Genomic DNA, 15,418 nt, shown 5'->3' with positions numbered 1-15,418 from the left:
TTGGCAAGGCGTAAAATTCGCGGACTGTTAAAGGTCCTGAGCGGCGTGCACGTGTTTACTACATCTGACATACGAGAGGTCTATGTAGAATGAACTCCGATATCGAATACTCCCTCTTTTACGAGCTCAGGATTGATTCGAGATGAGAACGAATTCAGCTGCATGGTTGGTAAAGCAGGAATTACTCGAAACGCAAGGTTGGGGGATGCGTGAACAGGAATGTGGTGGCTCTACACAAAGGTACGTTCGATGTCGCCCCACCCGGGGAAGTGAACTTCTGCGACATTCACTGGAAATTATGTTGCTTTACACTGAATGACAATGAAAGCCAGTCACCCACACAGCGGGGAAACTTACGCGGTCAAATCTAACACCTGCCTCCCTCCCAGTATACCGTTCCGTGTAGACGCACAAGATACTTCGCAGGGAAGCCTATGGACTATATTATGAAAGCGTTTCTTTGAGTGTTGCCATCTTGGGCATTAAAAACAACAACAGAAAAACGGTATACTGTTTTCTGTCTCTAACAACCCAGTGCAAGTACACTACAGTCGATTCGTATGCGCGCAAAATGGTTTGCACTGATGTACGAATGAGTCTCGTGCCTCGTGACCCCGTCAATATGACATCACTCGTCCGCGTAACAGCTCAACATGGCGGCGCCCCCCATCCAGTGGAAACACAAGCATCTATATAGTATAAAACGTGGCGGACACCCATTTGACGCGCACCAGCTGCATAGGGGCGTCGCACATGAGCGAAATCTCAAGCGCAATCGCGTCACGTGGCGGGAGGAGCAGGCTCGTGACGTTCCAGCGCGGACCATGCCAAGGCAGCTGCAGCACCTGCAGAGACGCTTCCGTGAACTCGAAAAGGGCGCCGTTCGCGCGGGCGCCGTGGCAGCGGCAAGCAACATCAGCAGCCATCGCAGCAGCGAGCCACGCGTTCTCTTCGCGGGCGGACGCGCCCTCCCCACGACGGAGGTAAATGCGGCGAATGTATATTAAGCCCTCGGGCCGGTGGAGATAGCGATCGCGCGTCTTTATGCCAGGCCGCGGTCGCCTCTGCACTGTGCAAGCGACGTCTTCGCCTCCGCCGCGAGGACCCACGCCAGGCTCGGGGCGCCGTAGCTACGCCGCGTGCGTGGTCGCCGAGCCATAGCTGCACGGCACAGAGCGACGGACGTGCAGACACACACCGCGTGCGCGTCATCGAGGACCGCTGCGCGGACATCTGCGCGACATATACCCGGTGCAACCACGTCCACTGTGACCACACGATGCCTCGTTCACTATAGTGCAATTGATATGCGCGTAAGAATTTTTTTTTCTTTTTGAAAAGTGGTTCTTTTTCGTCAACGGAAAACGGGAATCGGATACTTCATCGCAGAAGGATACTCAGATGAATATCAGCTTGAAGAACAGAATAAAGAAGGTGCGAGTCAAACTCGCGACGAGAACAGGCAATTCGAGCACTTGCTGCTCAATTCGTTATGTGCTACCGGGGTTAACGATTCACGAATTCTTACAGTCGGCGCACTAAAATACCTGGACATCCTGCATGCATGACTGAGAATGCAGCATCGGACACAGCTGTACGAAGCAGAAGTCGCGCTTTGTTGCCGCCTTGCCGCATTGATGTACTTCTTTCAGGATAGCTGCGCAGGACCGTGCATTCTTCCGTACCCATCACGCTCTAGAGAGACCAGACTGGCTTCCGCAGAACGGACATTTCCTAAACGTTAAAAATTCACCGCTTTGTGCTGCCGCGTTCGGGCAACCACGTTGAAACAGGTTGCTTGGCATGTAGGGCACACGTTTTCGGCAGGAACAAAGCAAAAACAAAAATAACAATGTTTTTTTTTTTGTTTCGGCCCGTGAAAATTTTACGGATTGCGACGAGTGCGTATTCCGAGTGGCTTGAATGTTGCTAGCCTGTCTTCTTCGTATTGCTTTTTTTTTTCTTTCGCAATCCAACAGTAACTAAACGCGTCATGTAAGCATATTCAGACAGCCATGGCTGTGATGCTCGAGTTCAGAGACCTCTTAGCAATTCTGCGTTCGTCTGTTTACTAATGTATTAATTTTTATGTTTTGTTGCTTTTTCACATCCCAGTCTTTCTCATCTGACCGAGAGGCGAGTCATGGCGGGGAAGCGTGCGTTGTAGTTGACGGTAAAGGGGGCGGGGAGGGGGGGAGGGAGGGAGGAACGCGGTTGCAAGTGCACGCTTGCTCGGCCCCGACAAGAACGCGTAGCGTTGTTTGGCGAATGCCGCGGGCCTCGTCGCAGCCGCCGCCACCGCGTCTTTTGTCCGCGGTGGCCGCACCGCGTGGAGCACCACAGCGCGGGCCCACGTCGGCTCGCGCTGCACGAGCCGCGGTGGTCGCTGGTGGCGGTGGTTGGTGGTGGTTCCCCCGACGGGTGTACACCGCCGAAGCTCTACACAGCAAACCAACGAACGCGCGCGCACACACAAGAGCGCGGCGGGCCACCGCCGGCGACGGCGTGGCCCGCATTTGCATCAGAAATGCCTCTCTGGCCAGGTGGAAAACAAAAGGCCGCTCAAGCGGTCGCGCGTGACCACAAGCGCGTTTGCTCTGCGTGCGCGCGGTGCCGAACGCGCGTGTCGGTCGGCGGGCGCCCATGCTCGCCTCGCTCGACCCCCTCCTCCTTCTCGCGGTGGGGAGGAGGAGGACAGACGTGTGTGTGTGTGTGTGTGTGTGTGTGTGTGTGTCTGTGTGTGTGTGTGTGTGTGTGTGTGTGAGAGAGAGAGAGAGAGAGAGAGACGCACGAAGTTGCCGGCGGATGTCCGCGACGACGGTTGAGGTCCTTCCTTGCCGCCTGGTACGTGATTATGCATGACCACGTGGGACTCCGGAAAACTTATTTCGACGGTCTATATATACGCGAAATCTACGAATGTTGTTCTGTAGAGTCCACACATTGTCTGTCGGCGGTGCACCGGAAAGATTTTGGTAGCTAACGTCCCCGTTGGTTATTCTTCGCAACTGCAGTTCCTTCGCAAGTCTGCGGGCTAGAAACATACTTTTAAGTGCGGCAGATTTGTACGCATTTTAGGGGTAGTCTCTGCAGACTTCGCATAGTGGAAACTATACAGGTCTGTATGAATGCAAACAGACTACAGTATACGGCAAGGCGGCCTACAAGAAGGCCGTATACAGATCGTATAAATAATTTCTTTTTGTTATATATGCGCAGATGGCACCGCTCCCTCGGACCCCTCCGACCAGACGTAGACAAGTTACCCTTGGAGCGCATATAAAATTCCACTTAGCGCTGGTGTGGTGTTTCAAATCGAAAGAAGGCTTTCCCAAGGCACCCAGCCAAATCGAGCGCGCGGCCGAGCCTCGATATGCCTCGAGGTGCTCCTTATTTGCGTTTCGTGCTACTATTATCAAAATGTAGCCAAGAGAATTGGAAGAGCGCGCGCATACCCAAGCCTCCCCCCCCCCCCCCCCTCCCGGCCTTGTGACGTTGCGAGGTGCGGGGATGGATGCCACAAGATGTCGCCGTGCTTGTTAGCACTATGTATGAGAGAGTGCGAACTCGACTCGAACGAAACAATGTGCCAACACCAATTCCAAACGGCTTTATTTTTCCTATAAGCCACGTGGCAACCACATGGAACGCATTTCCGACGTATCGCAGCGTCGCCCGGCGTCGACGCGTCCTTCGGTTTAGCTGCGCATTGACCATGCTATAAGCACCGCCGGAAATGCGTATAGGTGGAAAACAACCCTAAATCTGTTTATATATAGACATATATGTTTTAAATGCCAATCTGTTGTTGCGAACTTGAAATGCGTAAGAACTAAACGTTTCGTACTCCCGTCTCAACAGCTCTGTGCAACCCAGCGACAGCTACGCGAGGTGACGAGAGCCGGCTGAGTACCACGGAAAAGGAGACATCTTGACTTTGGCATCGCGCCGCTGTATAATCCTTCCGTCACGCCAGAGTCCTTGTCATACTTATACATTGTCACACACGAGTGTGCTTCATCCGTTGGAGTACGTGAACTCTCGTAAAAAGGAGTTAAATGCGCGTCAAGCAGTTACTCCCGACACAGAGGAGTCATCATCACTCTCCTTGTCCTGAAGCGTTTACAGCCTTCGCCGCACTCCTCGGAGTCGGTGAGATGGAGCACCGTCGGCATTCTTTTTCGCGTCTGCCGTTAGACAGTGTGCCGTCATCGCGATACAACAGCAGCGGGTGCAAACATCATGGAGCGGAAGGTCATCAAGGAGGCTTGAAACTGGATCGGATCACGCTCCTTTGATACCCCCTCCCCCCCCCCCCACATTACCCCCAACTCCCATTGTATTGCTTTTTGTTTACTTTCTTTTGGACAAATATTAATTGTGCCTCGCCGTTCAGCGCTCGCCATTTTTTATCGGTACTTTGCTATATAGCCTACCTCTCAACGGCCGGCGAGCCGAATGCGAGCATCAGTCACGTCCACTGCCCCCATACATAAGTGGTCGCCTCTGCGCACCACGGTCTCTCTCTGCGCGCAGTCGTGCGTCGGAAGCGAGGTACAAGCCAACGGGCTTGCGTCCTCAGTGTTTTTCTGCTCGCGTGCTTCTAAGCGCCTGGCAGAGTGTTCCGGAAAAAAAAGAAAAAAAAAAAAAAAGGCCCGCCGATCGAGACAGGCAAGGCTGGCACCGTCGTTATATAACGCTACACGCTATTTCATTGGTGTTTCGTCTTAGCCTCCTCATACTCCCGCGTTATACGCTCTCCTCCGGCTGGTCTTCTACTCAACACCCTCTTTCTCTTCTTCGAGAGCGGAGGTTCCTCTCGTTTCCTGGACCAAGCTTTCGTAACAAACACCCGGCAAGCTCGTATAGCCGCGGCGCCACCGCAACCGCCGTTTCAAGCTATACACTACGAGCGACTCGGACCACGTGTTTCTGTAATTGGCTGATCGTGTGTCGGTCTGCAATCTCCTTTTCAGCGCGTGCTGCGGAACCCCCCGCGCGCTCGTGAAGACGTTTCGGCCGCGAAGTTGCTCTCCTATCATACGCCGAAATGCGCCGTCGTGGCTTAGTTCGAAAGAAACCAACAGGCGCTGCTGCTGCTTGAACGGAGAGGAGAAGAAAAAAAAAAAAGCTGAACGCTGGGGTCTCCTTGTATGCTTAGCTAGTGAGGGGTGAGGACGGGACACACGTTGGCGCAGCCGCTGCAGATAAATGAGCGAGAAATGCATGCTCGCGCCTCCTCTTTATTTCTCTCTCTCGCTCCTCCACATGTCGATCGTTTGCGGATCCCTGGGGGCGAAATCGTGAGCGCGCACGCTGTTTGTAACAGTGCAGCAGTTAGTTATATATACCCAGAAGCCGTGATTCTCATGGAACGATCGGCGCAGTGATGACTGCAAACAGCTATACAACGTATATGATGTAGCGTCGTCGAAATGGTGAACCTCGTACGTGCTTTCTGTTTAATACGCGGCCATGCTGTTGAAACCACCACCGTAAGCGCCTGCAAGTGTCGAATTGCAGTGTGCACGTGGACGCGTGACGCTTCATTGAACGTTTGTATAGGAACTTGCGAAATAACTTTGTTTCCCTACGACAGGACATCGTTCATCTGTGTTAGGTACGGCACTAAAGGTATTGGTGATATGTGTCGACGCCATGAGCATCCAAAGACTTTCAAGACCTTTCGGTTCACGAGTCTTGAATGTACATCAAGTATACGCAATGCGAAAGTGTCTACTGGTGTTGATTGTTTCCCGCCATGCACCTATACCCTTGCCATGACCATACAAAGATTCTCAAGCCTTTTCAGTTCATGAATCTTGAATGTTCATCAAGTACACGCAATGAGAAAGTGTCTACTAATGTTCATTGTTTTCCGCTATGCACCTATACCCTTGACGAGCACCATCATCAGCAGCAGCCTGTTTTATGTCCACTGCAGGACGAAGGCCTCTGCCTGCGATCTCCAATTATCCCTGTCTTGCGCCAACCGATTCCAGCTAGCGCCCTCGAATTTCTTAATTTCATACCCCCACCCAGTCTTCTGCTGTCCTCGACTGCGCTTCCCTTTTACCACTCTCCGTCGTGAAGGGTGCAATTACCCTTCACGATGGAGAATGGTAAAAGCGTGTAAGGGTTCCTTCGGTCAAGGCTTACAGCATAAACCGAATAACGCGTCCCTTTGAAAACTTTGTGGTCCGTTCGACTCGAGGCTGCGCCATCCGTTGTACAGACGCGGCCACTGCTAGCGGGAACACGAGAGCCCGTGGCAGCGCTCCGCGGAGCGCCACCCCCGGCGCCTCGCGTCAACTCTTGGCAGGCTACTCGCTGTATAGCAGACGACTCTCCGGGTCTTTGGCCAATCGCTTTGATTACGCCTGCGCCGCAAGACTTCACGAGGCGCCGGTGGTGGGGCACTCCGCACAGTGATGCCGTGGGCTTCGTGTTCCCGCTAGCAGTGGCCGCGCCTGTACACACTCACAAGAGGTATCTGTAACAGAAGAGCGGGCACTCACGGTGGGCGGTCCTGTAGCCGTGGACGGCCCTGGCTGCGGGGTTCCCGTAGTACGACGAGGCGGCGGCGGGGCCCGCGCCGTCCTGCAGCGAGTGGAAGAACATGTCCATGTCCTCCTGGGCGAGCACGGCCGGGTCCTGCCGGCCCTCGTAGCCGGGCCAGGGCCCGGCCTGTTCTTCCATGGCGTCGCGCGACGCGCGGCACAGCGCGGGGCAACCGCCGCTCACGCCACCGTGGCCGCCGACGCCAGCGCCGCTGTGGTGGTGGTGGTGGTGGCTACTACTGACCACCAGGCTCGGGCTGCTGCTAACGACGCCGGCGCTGCTAGCGTTGCTGGCCGCCTGCAGAGACGAGAGAGAACCGTACTCTCAGTGTCACGAGGTCCCGTTTGCCGCCATTTTCGCGCCAATGGATGGGCTACTGTACGGCGCAACCCCTATTGTAAATGCACTTTCACTGATGGTGTAAAATCTATTTCAGTTGAACTTGTCGGACTCGTTAGTAAAGATTTAAAAATCTAGCCGTGCGAACTAGGCGGTATACGTGTGGAAGGCACTTGACGCGAGTCATTTCGAATCCTGATTAGGCTGCGACTTCTTATTCAACATGATTTAACGACCGTTTCCTCTGGAAGTGCTACAGGTTAATTATTCACTTATTTAAGCACAGAACGGAGTAGAAGCAGATAGACCAATTTAAACGCAACGGAGGCATGACTATCGCGAAAGTGTGTCATGGAATACAGATATATAAGGCGTCTATGCGGGAATAGAGAGCCCTGGCAATGACACCATTTGGCGCTGCGATCGAATCTAACGCACAAGAGACGCTGTTGCCTTGCATTGTAAGAAAACTCTTCCCTTCCAAAAAAGAAAAACAAAAAACAATGACACATTTTGTCTGACGATGTATCGCTCGTTGCATGTGCACGTTCATGTCAGCGGTTAAATGAAACTATACGTGAAAAGATTACAGCGTGCTTTCATAAAACACAGTGTATACGCCTTTCACGTATTCTGGCACACATCCGCTCTGATACGTACGTTATCGCTATCCTAAATATCTCCTAGTGCAGTAGGAGGTCAAAAAATCTTGAAAGAAATCTGGGGGACATTCTAAATTAATGTAATTGATAAAGAAGTCAGATATGCAGCAAGTGGTATACCAAGTTTCACTAATATCTCAGATTTAAGCAGCAACCACGAAAAAAACCGAGTACGAATACAAATAGAGTGGCGTAAAAAAAGCAACCGCGTGAAAGTTACGGGACATTCTAACAGTTTGCGCACGCGGGCAAAACCGTACAAAAGTATTAGTATTCCTGCGGCGTTAAACGGATATGGCAATACAGCGACATCATTTGCAGCAGATTTTTGTAACAGTTTCAATAAGCATCCTTCAAACTATTATTTGATCGGTCAGTCGTGTCGATTCGTGTGTAGTAGTGCACAAAAAATATATATAGAGAGAAAATGACGTATTTGGCACTGGACTTGGCAGTTTCCGATGGGTAAGGTCAATGACACATTGGAACTAAAGTTGGCACTACGCATGTAAGTGTGCGTGTGAGTTGTGTGAGAGTTGAAGCTTTCGTAACATTTAGTTCAAAACATAATAATTGCTCTGTATTGATTCCAGGAGAAATCGCAGCTTGAGCGAGTGTATGCGGAGCGTTATCGAACTGTCGAGGTAGTACAATCAAACTCGTTGGCAGCAACAAGCCAGATACGCAAAAATTTATTCAACATACCAGGGTACGCTGTCGCAATATTTTCTAACCAGCGTATTAGCGAATTCAGGGGAACTTGTTTCAAATTGAATATGGAGAAAAAAAAAATAAGTGCCAGGTGTCCCATTGGTTGCTTGAACCTAGGGACATATATGGCAGGGCTACGAAGGAGATATTGATTTTGGCAGCACGATCGCTATCCCAATAGGAGCGATTTTACAATCGCTGCTACAAGTTTTAGAAGATTACAAGGCCTGTGGCACCTATGTGCACATAAAATGAGCATAGAAAATAACATTAATAAAATTAAAAAAACATAAATAACGTTAGCGAAATTGCTGTGAAAGGCAACTTTATAATAACATTTTTGCATACAGTGCCTATATCAGTAAATGAAAATTTCATTTCACGGATGAAAAAAGAAACAGAAAGACCACCACCACCAACAGAAATAATTTCATGGGGCCAGGGAGTTGGATGGAATTCAAGCAAACATCGTTTACAAGCCCACAGTGTAGAATAGCCCAGCAAGCCGCTGGAGAAACGGCATCACATTGGTGGTTCCCCATTGTCCACGACTTGTATGAAAGTGGCCGCAACGTGTAACCATATACCGGACAAACATTTCCTTCGTACCCGAATTCGAGGCGACACAAGTTTGACAATTAACTATCCGCCATGTGTTCTACATGTTGTATACGCTATAGGTCGCACTCGGTGTACTTGAGAATTGCTTTATAATGGGAGTGGCTTCCGTTAGGCTACAGTGATGAGCCCGTATTGTCTGAATACGTCCACGACCGAGTGAACTGCGTTTAAGATCAGTACGAGAAAGAAAAATAACCTTGTTCCAAGTTTCATTCGGACCGTCACAGCCGCCTTTGCGGGTTATATAACAACAGCGAATATTTTTCAGTAGTATATGATGGCTCGAAGTGCGTTATATCCGAAATTGATTACGCTGATAACGTTAGCAGGGACCTACTGATTCCATATATGACAAGATTCACATTATACGCGTTCTTTTAAAACTGTGTTTCACTGTAGTGACTACTACAAGTTACAGCTTTCTTAGCTGCCAGAGATGCTTTCAGGAGTGAGTGTATATTTCTCGAAGCGACCACTCACATCGCATGTATGCGATAAGAAAAACATCGCAGGAGGATTTTATACAGACCGTTTTAATTAATGGTAAACAATAATATAACCATCAAATAATATAACATATTCAGGAATATAATAACAACCACTGTTTGACCGTGGTTTTCTCTGGTCAACCAAAAGCCATGGATGGCTGAAACAGCCAGACAAAACGATGTCCGTGCAATGATGTGTTGCCGGTTGACTGCACATCGTTGGCTAAGTTTTTGTATTTATGAAACGTCTACTAATAAGAGAGACAATAAAAGAAGCCAAGGTGCATGTTGGTCATTCCTCATTTAACCATATATAGCGAGGGAGCCATTAATTTCACTTAGGGTTTGTCTTAACGATAAGAATATTATAATTGCAATGAAAGTCGGCGTCTTGTTATTATTTATTCATACAAATCGGTGCCCACTTCACGGTAAATCTATAGTGCTGCGTCGCTATAACGGCTTAACGTCACGGAGCTGAAGATTAAAAATGACGTACTTTATTTGAAATTTTGTATTTCTAGCGATGCTGTGTTGGGCGCACTGAAATCCCCCGGCCCCCTAAAAAAAAAGAAAAAAAAAATTCGGCCACCGTCTGCATCACAAAACTGCTTTGTGGTTATGGTGCCGATCTTGCACAATTAAATTGCTCAGTCTGACTTCTCAGTTGACTATACAGCGCGTGTAGGAATCGGTTGTAGAATCTGAGAAACCTAAGTTACATCTGGAAAAAAAACATTCTGCTAACAAATCAAAAACTCTATTTATTGGTACGTCTAGCGCTGTATAATTTACATTGAGTATGACATTTCTGGTACAACATACTTGCGTATAACAACACCGTTCATTGGGCAGGATGAGCGTTTATGCACCAGTACACTTCTATCGACACCAACATACATCCACTCTATAAAAATCGGCGCCCAAGAAATGGCACAAGATTATACGATCATCGGATGTTCGCCAAGGCTTTTTGTGAGCACATTTAGAAGACAACAGCAGGGTGTTCCAAACGATCGTACGCAAAGTTCCGTGTTTCTTCGAAGACACTGGTCACGAGTGGAAAAAGTGCTTAAGTATATATATTGCAAAATCTATCTGTCAGGGCTGTACCCCCGCACTCGTAACGTTTCCCTCGATGAGGCAGCGCTTTTATTTGGTTCCACTTATCACCATATAAGCGCCAGGTACAAGTGTGTTTCTATTTGTCGTAAGAAAGCACGCTATATGTACATCCGCCACGTACAGTTCCTTGTGTTCCGAAGCTAACAAAACCGCACAGCAAGCTAGTTATAGCAACGATCGAAACCATTAAAGACGAATTAAGTTGTCGTTAGCAACAAAGCAGACAGCAGCTAGAAGTCCACGTTTTTCGATATTTAGCCGAAGCTTCCGTCGTATTCGATCGAAAATAAATGGTGACGAGTTCAGGTTATTAGATTAATCTTGTTATCGACAGTCTGATCTTTCGAAATTGAAATTTTTGAGTGTTTGTGAGTGTTCAAGCGAGCGGAAGCTTGGCGTGCCAGAAAAAAAAAAAAACACCACAACGTAAAATTGAAATCGAAGTAACGAGGCCACTTCAAAACTCGTCATACCAGCAAGTCGTGACAGCATATATTTTGTCAACATTCTCCTGATAATACTCGTCTGAATTAAAAAAAGTAATACGCACTGCATTGTGTTGGAAAACGAACAAAGAATACAGCTGGGTCCTAATTCAGAAAGCTTTTCGTTCGTAAGTACTGTCTTTGGTTGGCTGATTGCCTTCGGTAATAACATGTACTACAACACTATTGGCTGGCACGAACGCTTTCAGCGTAATAAGGTTTTGTGAATACGGGCCCTGGTTTCTCGCGCACAAACTACGCAGGATATGCAGTTAAAATGGATGTGGTGAAGTTGCACGTGAGCTCTTAGTGACGTCACAGTCGACGTCTATTTGACAGCAAATTCGAAAATGGAAATACATGACCTCTATTCTTGTCACTAACAGACTCTTCTTCCACCAAAAATATTAGCAGAGAGAAAGTCTTGAAAGCGCGCTCTTCCAACACAGACTGAATGGCAAGGTTTTCGTGATCAAGCGCACGCATAGAAGATTTTCCTATACTTACTGTGTCGCCTCTACACTGCATGCGTCCCATCAGCGCAGTTCAACAACACTTACGCATGCAACGTGCGCAGCAACAACTTTTCGTGTTCGCCGTATACTTAAGAAAAGAAAAAAGGAGTATACAGGATCGTCACACCATAGTGATTGATATACATGCAGGTGAACGTCTGAGAATAATCGCGAGGAAACCAGCTTGCCTGTTACAAGATGCTTTGTCAATTCACGAAACGACTTGTCTATATTACTCTACATTTACGTGTACACGGCGGATTTTTGTTTCTTTTTTTCTTTTTGTAGACCGCGTTAGAGAAAGTCCGCATATAAGTAAGTGTCCCTCCGACGCAAATGTATACGAGAGGCAATTTGCCGGAACTGTTCGAGAACGAAGAGCATTCCTTCTCGCGCTTAAAGACGTACGCACGAAGACCAAGGAGAACAGGACAGCGTGCATACGAGAAAGCAAGCGAAGGGGTATACGTGTATATATATGCGAACATGACAATCTCGACGACACACCGACACGAGTTGAGGATAAATCACCGCCGCTCGCGGCGTTGAAGCGTCTCCATCTCGAGTGACCCCGTATCACGCGACCCATGCACTTCTTGTGCATCCATGTCAGGAGAGAGCCCGCATTTCGGGCACGCTCGGCGTATGCATAAGCGATTCTGGCGGCAGACCCCCGCGCGGCGCGTTTTGTACTACAGACTCACTCGCCGCAGGGAAAGGCTATCGTATACGTGTAAGCTTCTCTATATAGGTTCGTGCCGAGAGACCTACCTGTGCAGCGAGCGTATATAGTCTGCGGGAGCGTCCGACCTTGCGTGTTGAAAGGGCACGCGAATGTCGTGTTTATATGCCCTTCAATGAAGACACGCAACGGCTCTTATGAAGCTCGACTTTGAAAGTGACGCGTGTTGTGGAACGAGGAGAATGTGTACATCGCACGCAGCAGCGTGTGCGGACGACAGACGTGCTTGTAAACAAGGGGCCCCGCTTCGAGGCGTGCGGTGCACCAAAATTATTATTATTATTATTTGTTTTGAAAACATATATACATTGAACGGGAAAGGGAAAGCGAGGAGCAGGCTGGCAACTGCCACCGGCACAGGGGCACAACGCCTGCCCACACTTCAGAAGGGAGGTGGCAGCAACACAGAAATGAAAGATAGGAAGGAGGGGAGGAAATGGGAAAGGACGAGCAACAGGACAAAAAAAGCGCCCATATACTTAAAACACACGCTCCTCATAATGTGACTCCCCGTGTAACGTATACTACAGCCTAAAGCTTGACCGAAAAAAGTATAAATGAATAAAATCAGCCAGGCCTGGGCCGCGATTTCCTCTAAAGCGCGACACCGCGATGCGGCACCATGCATCAGGCTGTCGCGTAACTGACACCGTCAATTTCTCATGAACAATTTCTTCTTCTACTCGAACGCGCATCATGCATGGTTATTTGGACGCTATGCAGCGATGTCAGCCGTGGCTTCCGAAATGCGTGCGCAAACGTCACCGCTTCTCGAAGACGAGTCTTCGTGAGGCGCAAAATCACGGCGCGCACACTGCAGAGCGCCGTATATATACTATGTATATGTGGCCGCCTGTGCGACAGCACTGTCGTTGCCGGGCACGACCAAACTTCAGACATTGCTGCCAAAGTGCGAGTTCGGTCACCAGCGGCTGTAATGGGCACAGGGTATTGTATGATTATTGGCTCCATCTCGTGCTCCATCGAGGTACAGCGCTGCCAGCGCCACCGGCGGCGCTGATCACGCCAGCGTAGTGTGAGACGCCTGCTGGCGGAGGGCAATGTTCCTTTTGCACATGCTGTAGGAGCTGCTTTGTGTGCTGGGTCGCGCCAACGTGTCGCACCCGCGGGTGTAGTTAGAACCGCGCATCCGAGGAGTTCGAGCACGATGCCGAACTCGCTGTCGACGATCCGCCCTTCGGACGAAATGGCCCGATATTTCTATTTGCCAGAGCGATCGAGGGTGAGAATGACGTAAGGTCCCTAGATAAAACAAGTATTTATCTGTAGGGACCATTAGGATGATGAGGTGGCCTGACGGCGATGGCCGTGTATATGCGGCGGAAAGGGCGGACACGACACAACATACTCGGTTTCGCGCTTGCCAAGTGTCGTCACAATAAAAACAATAAATGCGATCGTTCGCTGGCAAAGTTACCACATTGTGCGGCAGGAAAACTTGTGGCGCATTTAGTGCCGCGCACACCCGGCTGTATGCGAGTTTGTTCTCTGATCGGTAACTACTGCGTTCCTAGTGATCACGTGATGCTTTTGGGTGTCTCTACATTACTAGTATGGTATTGGTAATACCAAATCTCTCGCTACAGTAACTGTAGCGGAGCACAACTACAACTCAATATGTCTAACATTTTCGTAGGTTTCTATCAGGCGAGTCAATAAAAGAGAAAGAAAGAGAGAGAGAGGAAGAAAGAAAATGATTATATGCTGTCAATGAGCACTGAATGACGCCCCGGCAAGTTATATAATACCGCGACAACGCAGTGCTCCCGACGTTTTAAATTATGTCGCCGGAGAGTTGAAGCGAAAATAGACATTTAGGAGACGCGAAAGAGAAGAGAATCGGGAGTATCTGATTTCGGGACCAACGCAACAGAACTCTAGAGCTGCGCCTGCTTATGAGTATTCTTAGGAAGCTTCGTTGTAGTGTGTCAGTCTCAAGGAGCATGACGTTTAATATGTGCGCCTGTCCTTTTCTGACTGTCGCAAGAAGTCGGCGGAATACGTAATTCGATCAAGAAACAACTCTTGCAGTCAAAAGCGCAGCGCACGGATAGACGCTATGCGTGCAAGGACGCAAACAGAAAGAACTGTCGCGTGACTGAGGGTTAGAAAAATTCTGGTTTTCTGCGACGTGGCACGCCGGCTCAATAACGTGAACCTGGGAGGAATTCGACGCAGCTCTCTGGCACACAATGTTTTTTATAACGTCTCCATGTTTTTAAGTGATTTTTATGCTTCCTGCACCGTTTAGCTTCCTATACAAGAGTTACTGAAAGACGTAAACGGGCATAAAACGTCTACCATGAATACGAATATTCCGTATGCACTTTATTCAAGTAAGATTCAAGAGTCGCAAGACGATGGTGACATGGATTTATGGGAAGCTGAAGTGTATAGAGCCAGCGCTTCTACAGAGGGACATGTCTAGCCAACATTCATCTGTATATACTGTTCATCTTCAGGCCAACACGTTGAAATTATGGGGTTTTACGTGCCAAAACCATGATTTGATTATGAGGCACGCCGTAGTCGGGGACTCCGGAAATTTTGACCGCCTGAGGTTCTTTAACGTGCACCTATATCTAAGTACACGGGTGTTTTCGCATTTCACCCCCATCGAGATGAGGCCGCCGTGGCCGGGATTCGATCCCGCGACCTCGTGCTTAGCAAGCCGACACCATAGCCACTATAAGCAACAACGGCGGGTACCAACACGTTGCATATCAGTCAGTGTCCTTTACAGCAACTGTGCTCGGCGTTTAACTTTGAACACACACAGACGAAAACGTATACACATGAATGGTGCGCTGAGAAAAAGTTGTTAATGATTTCTCGTTTTATAAACACCCACTAATGTGGCTCAATATATTCGCCCTCCGTGACGTGGGCCTCCTGATAGCGACACGATAAAACGCAAGGTTAAATGCAATAGCCATGCATTTATATACTAGCACTCTGAAGAATTTTTTTGAAAATACGAGTGGCTGAGCAATTTTAGTTGTTTTGAGATCATAAACGTTTGCTCGGTCAGGATTTTATAGCCTTATAGTGTGACAGTGTAATTACTGTAGAAAATATTGCAACAATTTATTTTCTCTCTTCTGCTTGAAGTAGTGCTCACGGAATGAAATGGGACACGGAACATTTA

The 15,418-nt window shown here is 48.8% G+C and overlaps 1 protein-coding gene across 3 annotated transcripts in view; it reads right to left on the bottom strand.

Moving 5' to 3' along the window:
• Nucleotides 1–15,418, bottom strand: part of LOC126522802 (GATA-binding factor 2-like) — a 299,824-nt gene that overhangs the window by 80,920 nt on the left and 203,486 nt on the right. For all 3 annotated transcript variants that reach the window (XM_055066564.2, XM_055066566.2, XM_055066565.1), the window contains exon 2: nt 6,519–6,858. In XM_055066564.2, the coding sequence (XP_054922539.1) occupies nt 6,519–6,699 (181 nt within the window). In that variant the 5' untranslated portion in view covers nt 6,700–6,858. The remainder of the gene's footprint in view (nt 1–6,518; nt 6,859–15,418) is intronic.

This window comes from Dermacentor andersoni, chromosome 6 (genome assembly GCF_023375885.2).
Source record: "Dermacentor andersoni chromosome 6, qqDerAnde1_hic_scaffold, whole genome shotgun sequence".
In the NCBI taxonomy this organism is placed as follows: Eukaryota; Metazoa; Arthropoda; class Arachnida; order Ixodida; family Ixodidae; genus Dermacentor; species Dermacentor andersoni.
Note: the sequence above shows the minus strand (reverse complement) of the source record. Positions and strands in the feature narration are given on the sequence as shown.